Source organism: Alosa pseudoharengus, unplaced genomic scaffold (assembly GCF_046254945.1).
Source record: "Alosa pseudoharengus isolate Yale_2024_CS ecotype anadromous, Long Island Sound unplaced genomic scaffold, YU_APseudo_1.1 YU_APseudo_1.1_scf_11, whole genome shotgun sequence".
In the NCBI taxonomy this organism is placed as follows: Eukaryota; Metazoa; Chordata; class Actinopteri; order Clupeiformes; family Clupeidae; genus Alosa; species Alosa pseudoharengus.
The window spans coordinates 7,184,001-7,190,000 of record NW_027468576.1 but is presented as its reverse complement, the minus strand read 5'-3'; the positions used below and the strand labels follow the sequence as shown (position 1 = coordinate 7,190,000).

General features: G+C 51.5%; 1 protein-coding gene across 2 annotated transcripts in view; it reads right to left on the bottom strand.

Annotated features, from left to right (window-relative positions):
* Positions 1 to 6,000, bottom strand: part of pde4ba (phosphodiesterase 4B, cAMP-specific a) — a 160,889-nt gene that overhangs the window by 65,831 nt on the left and 89,058 nt on the right. Inside the window, exon 1 of one of the 2 annotated variants that reach the window (XM_076277873.1) lies at positions 3,667 to 4,005. The exons of the other annotated variant lie outside the window; for it this stretch is intronic. Within the exon in view, the coding sequence (XP_076133988.1) occupies positions 3,667 to 3,833 (167 nt within the window). The 5' untranslated portion in view covers positions 3,834 to 4,005. Of the gene's footprint in view, positions 1 to 3,666; positions 4,006 to 6,000 lie in introns of those variants that run through there. 2 annotated transcript variants of the gene reach the window in all.

Genomic DNA, 6,000 nt, shown 5'->3' with positions numbered 1-6,000 from the left:
AGACCCTGTGCCAGGGTGCACTAGATAAGCCGTCAGGGCCGAGAGCCACAACTGTCCCCTGGCGCTCGTGACGGCACGCCCGGCGTGTAGCAGCACACTGCTGTGTGAACGCGAGTTCACCGTCTGATGCACCAGCACCACGGAGATGGGAAAGCTCACTGGCAGACTTCTGGGAAAACCCAGCGAGCACGCCACACGCGCATCCCTCGGATGAGCTCATAGAGGCAGGAAATGATGTCGGTGCAGGTGACGTCATCTCTGTGGCTGTCCGTGCATGCCACAAACACAAGCTCATTGGTGGAGAGTTTGTTTATGACTACTGACTGGATCACCACACTATGGTTTGAAACCGCCGAGGTTAGCACCAATTACGTCCCATGGCAACGTATCGCAGGAGACAAATAAACAAGCAGTGCTTGTTTCAATAACAAAGTCTCTGGCTGAGGGCTGTGAGCCGAGAGTGCTCCTGTCGGAGGAGAGCTGATTTGCTGTGCGCTGGATGAGTCCGGTATGGCGGAGCACTGGACATGAGAGGACACAAAGACAGAAAGCGGAGAGGAGGAAGGTGAGGGAATGAAAAAGAAAATGAGATCGTTCACGGTCGGCGGACAGACTCTTTCATCGTTCATCTGTCTCTGAATCAATTCCCTCCCTCTGCTGTTTTTAATCCTGACTCTCTCTCTCTCTCTCTCTCTCTCTCATTCACTCCTAACACCTTCCCTCAATGTGCGATGCCACATCGCTGGCCAGGCACCAGACCACTGCAGCAGAATGAATGAGCTCCTGATCTCTGGAACCAAAGGATTCTCTCCCTCCCCACCACTCAGGGGCTGCCCCCTCCCTCAGTGATGTCAGCACTCTCTCTCTCTCTCTCTCTCTCTCTCTCTCTCTCTGTTCCACTCTCTTTGTGTCTTTGTACCCCCCTCTCCCCTGTTCCTCTTCCTTTTGATAGCCGGTAGGCTTTGAGATGTCAACAAAACACAGGAACGTGGGGAAAAGGGAGAGGTGGACAAAAAAGAGGAGAAGCACAAAGCTGCCATTCAGATTCCATGGGCCATGCATATTCAACAGACATGCAAAACACAACACAACAGAGTGGGAGAGGAGGATGAGAGGCGAGGACAGAACAGACCCAAATGAAAGTATGAATAAGGAAACAATAGCGGTCAGTCAATGGCAAAAGGAGAAACACGGGTCAAGGTCACTAAAAAGGGGGATGAATGACTGATACAAAAAATGAAACGCACAAGGCTCAGAGGTGCCAGTCCGTCATCACACAGATGACCATCTCTCCGGTCATCTCCGCTGGGGGCAGAGGGAGAGGACGCAGGAGAGATGAAAATGAAGAGAAAGCAATTCAAAAGGAAACATTCTCCACCCTGATGAACAGCAGAGAGAGGAAAGAGACGGAAGGCTGGGATCAGACAGAGGAAAGAAAGAAGTGATAGAAGAAAAAGGGAAAACAAAGGGGGGCCAGCGACAGAGGAAAGGGAGAGCGCCCAGCATGGAGTCCCTTTCACCATGGGGCCCTTGCACATGTGCTTTCACCATGGGGCCCTTGCACATGTGCTTTCACCATGGGGCCCTTGCACATGTGCTTTCACCATGGGGCCCTTGCACATGTGCTTTCACCATGGGGCCCTTGCACATGTGCTTTCACCATGGGGCCCTTGCACAGGTGCTTTCATGTGAAGGGGCTTGGAGTGATGGGTGGACATACATTTTCATCAGCTCTTAAAAGCAGCTCCCTGTGGAGTGACCACTGACCTCACCACTACTACTCTTACACTTAGAGCAAATGAGCTGGACAGAAGGAGAGGGGGAGAGAGAAGAAGAAAAATAAGAGAAGAGAAATGTGAAGAGGAGGAGGGATAGAGAGAGGTAGAGAGGGAATAAGAGGACAATGGGAGGAGAGATATATGACATGGCCCTGAGGATGGGGGGATGAGAGGAGGGAGGAGAGGAGAGAGGCCTTGATCCTCTCTCTCCAGAGGAGGATGATCACAACAGACAGATAACCTGAGCTCTCAGCCATTACACACACACACACACACACACACACACACACACACACACACACACGCACTGCACACACACACACACACACACGCACGGCACACACACACACACACACGCACGGCACACACACACACACACACACGCACGGCACACACTTGGTTCCTGTCAATACATCCCAACAGGCCATACATCAGTTGATAACACCAGCTGATAACACTACAAGTTGTGTATGTGTGTATGTTTACCACGTAACGGCACTGCTTCTCAGGTGACTAAGAAGCCATGGAGTGCGAGCATGACAGAGTTCAAAGACACACACACCGGCACTCTGTGACTGCTCCGGGCCGTCAGAGCTGACACTACATGTGTCCGGCGTAACCCCACACTGGTGTTTGCGTGGCCCTCAGCGCCTAAGTGACCCCGTAAGCCGAGACAGTGTGAAAGAGCCTCGGGAGCAGGGAACAGGAGACGCTCGCCCTGGCCGCCACGCGTAACCATGACGGCGGTGCGTCAACGACGGGATACGGTGTCGGCCCCCCCCACCCCCCGGTTAGGCTCCTGCGGCGCACCGAGAGAAAGAAAGTGATGATTTCTTGGCGGCCACGTGTCAGCTAAGATGGAAGAGTGCGATAACAGAGCTCACACATGAATAAATCAGCAGCTCTCTTACGAGAGAGGAAATAAAGTCAAGGCAAACAGAAACCAATGACGTGAATTGTGCAATTAGCTTTTGTAGGTGTGTGTGTGTGTGTCTATGTGTGTGTGTGTGTGTGTGTGTGGACATGCGTGCTGATTTTCTTGATATGCTTCTGCCTGCCTGTGTTTTTGCATGTGTGTGAAAGAGAGCATGTCCAATGTTTTTCAAGAGACTCTAAACTCACACATCTTGGCTCAATTGTAGCATGTACGCTATGTTTGGTATGTGTGGTATGTAAAGAACAACAGCATGACAGTCTCTGTTCCAGGGCCCACTTCCAATTTACATTCCAGCCACAGGCAGCACAGTTAAGGGGGCTGTTGCAGGGCCAGTAGCCCCCTGGAGCCAGGCCTCTAGGGTGATAACCCCCAAACAGCCCAGAGGCCTAATCAGGGCAGAGGGCAGCTCACACCAGAGTGCGGGGGAGAGGCGGAGCCATGCAGGACATAGGAAGGACATGCATAAAACACACACCCACAGACACAGACACACAAAGAACTTGAACATACCAGAGCACAGATAAACAGTATGTCTCAAAGCAGTAAAGAGCACCATTTACAAAAAGCAGTGGGCTGACATAAAGAGCCTAAAAACACAAACACACAAAACTGAACAAACTAAACAGACTCAACCAGTCTCACAACCACTTACACACTCACACAACACCCCCCACTACACACACAAAGTACTAATTATATTGTATTTCAACACAAACCCAGCTCTTTTCTAGACTGACCAACCTAGCAGCATTTTTTCCACAACCAGTCAGCAGGCCCCTCTGCTAGTTTACAGCAACTCAAAATTCAGACTGTCAGACGAAAGCCTCTACCACAGCAACAGTTTACAAATCCAGTCAATATGACATGGACAAACCCTGTCTGTGGAATGAAATGGAACTCTATTCACTGGGGTCTATTTCCCTGACAGGCCCCTGTCTCGACAGCACCTACCAGACCCAGGAGTGTCGGCGGTAGGTGAAGGGAATCAGGCTGAGAGAGCGATTGATGCTTTTCCTGTGCTTGTCCAGGATGGAGTTCAGGGTCATCCTGTCCGGTATCGTCCCTGGAGGATCAGAGGCCTCTTCGGCCTGGCCCGAGGTTTCCGTTCTGTCAGTCATTGTGGCTCATGGCGCAGTGGTTGGCGGTGAGGTCAGTGTGTTGGCGGCTAGCGATGCAGCGGCGGGTGAGAGTGATCAGCTTGGGAGAGTTCCAGTCTGTGCTGCTGGCCGCATGGTCCGAACAGCTCCGCGTTCAGCCCCCAGCTCCACGTTCAGTTGAGTTGGACACGTGTGCACATACACACACACACACACTCTCTCTCTCTCTCTGAAACTGCTCACACGAAGGCCTCTGCTTAAGTCATCAGCAAACAGGAAGATCCGCTATGGGGAGGTAAAGCCACCAGGTCAGCCAGTCTGTCTGCTTCAACTAAAAACACCTCTCTCTCTCTCTCACACACACACACACATACACACACACACACACTGTGTGATCCTTACTTCTTTTCCTTTACTCTCTCTCTCTCTCTCTCTCCCTCTGTGCTCTGCTTCCCTCGTTCCCTCCTGAGTCTCGGAGTCCAGTCTTGGAGCCTCCTCCTCCTGTTCCTCCCTCTCTGTGGTGTCGGAGGCTTCAGGAGGCAGGGTCAAGTTTGTGTGGCTCCTCTCCGGTCCGATGTCTCTCCTCTCTGCCCACCTCTCGATCCCTTAATCCACTCTTCCCTGTGGACGCTACACCCTTAGATGATACTCCCTCTCCCTCCCTCTTCCTCTCTCTCTCTCTCTCTCTCTCTCTCTCTCTTTTTCTCTCTCTCCCTTTCACCGTCCAGTAAAGCCGACCCGTAATGATCCCCTCTCCGGTGTCCTCCTGTGCTCTGCTGGCGTGTGTCTTGTTGGCTCTCTTGGTGGGACTGGTTTATCCTCTTCTGTCATCTCATCTCTCCATTTCACTTTGCTTCCTCTTCCACTATTGAGACGCTTCAGACTCTCCTGGCCTCAGACTAGTTCTTTTGTCTTTTTTAGTGTTTCTTTCACCTGTGTGTGCCTGTGGTGTGTGTGCCTGTGGTGTGTGTGCCTGTGGTGTGTGTGTGTATGGAGGGCGTAGAAGTTGAGCTGAGCCACGCCCCCTCTCCCATGAAGCCATCTGCTAGTACAAGTGTGTGTGTGTGTATGTGTGTGTGTGTGTGTGTGTGTGTGTGTGTGTGTGTGTGTGTGTGTGTGTGTGTGTGTCTGTGTATGTGTGCATGTGTGTGTAGTAATTTAGGTAGTAAAGCAAGGTGCTCTGACCCACCTCCCTGCCACCCATTAGGCATGTGGGTGTGTTTGTGTGCATGCGTGTGTGCGTGCACAGCGTGTGTGTGTGTGTATGCATGCCTATGTGTGTGAGTGAGTGTTGGTGCCCTGGAGCCAGCATGGGCAGGTCATGTTTCACGAGTGAACTTTGATCCCCCTCTCTCTCTCTCTCTCTCTCCTCGCTCTCTGTCCCTCTCGCTCCTCGCATCATAGGTAGACCGTCACCTGATCCACGGGGGTCCGTGCAGATCCTCTGTCACTGTATCAGCTGTTTTAAGGAGTCACGCCTGTGCGCCTGTCCTCCACCTGGACTCTGAACACACACACACACACACACACACACACCTCTATTAGATCTATTAGTGAGGACTCAGCACTCTCATACACAACCAGTGTCAAAGAGTCATCTCCCACCGCGCCGACTGACCAAAAAGGAGAGGAATCACATGCCCAATCGCTCATTGGCTGGACTTGGGAGACCGCATATATGGTCATGGCATGTTTTGAGAAGGGATTGGGGGAGACTTAAGGTCTTACTGCTGGTTGGTTTTGGTCTGAACTGAATGTTCCTCTGCGAGAGGGAGAGAGTTTAGCTGTATCAGACTGGAGCTGGGCTCTGGATGTTTATACAGAGGAGCAGGAAGCCATTCCTCCAGCTCAGTGCCAGGTGATAAGCAGACGTCAGCTGGAGGTCTGTACCCTCACCAGAGAGAGAGAGAGAGAGAGAGAGAGAGAGAGAGAGAGAGAGAGAGGGAGGGAATAGAGTGAGATGGAGAAAGGGAAAGAGTCAGAGGAAAAGAAAGAGAGAAAGAGAGAGAGAGAGACAGAGAGAGAGAGAGAACAGAAATTACTGTATAGCGCCATATTTAAATAAAATCAAAGATAGAAAAAAAGAGCTACACTGACAAAATGGAGAAGCAGTGACCGTAGCCTACACATGGAAATGGGCAGGCATAAACAAACATGGTGAATAGACATACTGTACACCTGGAGTTTC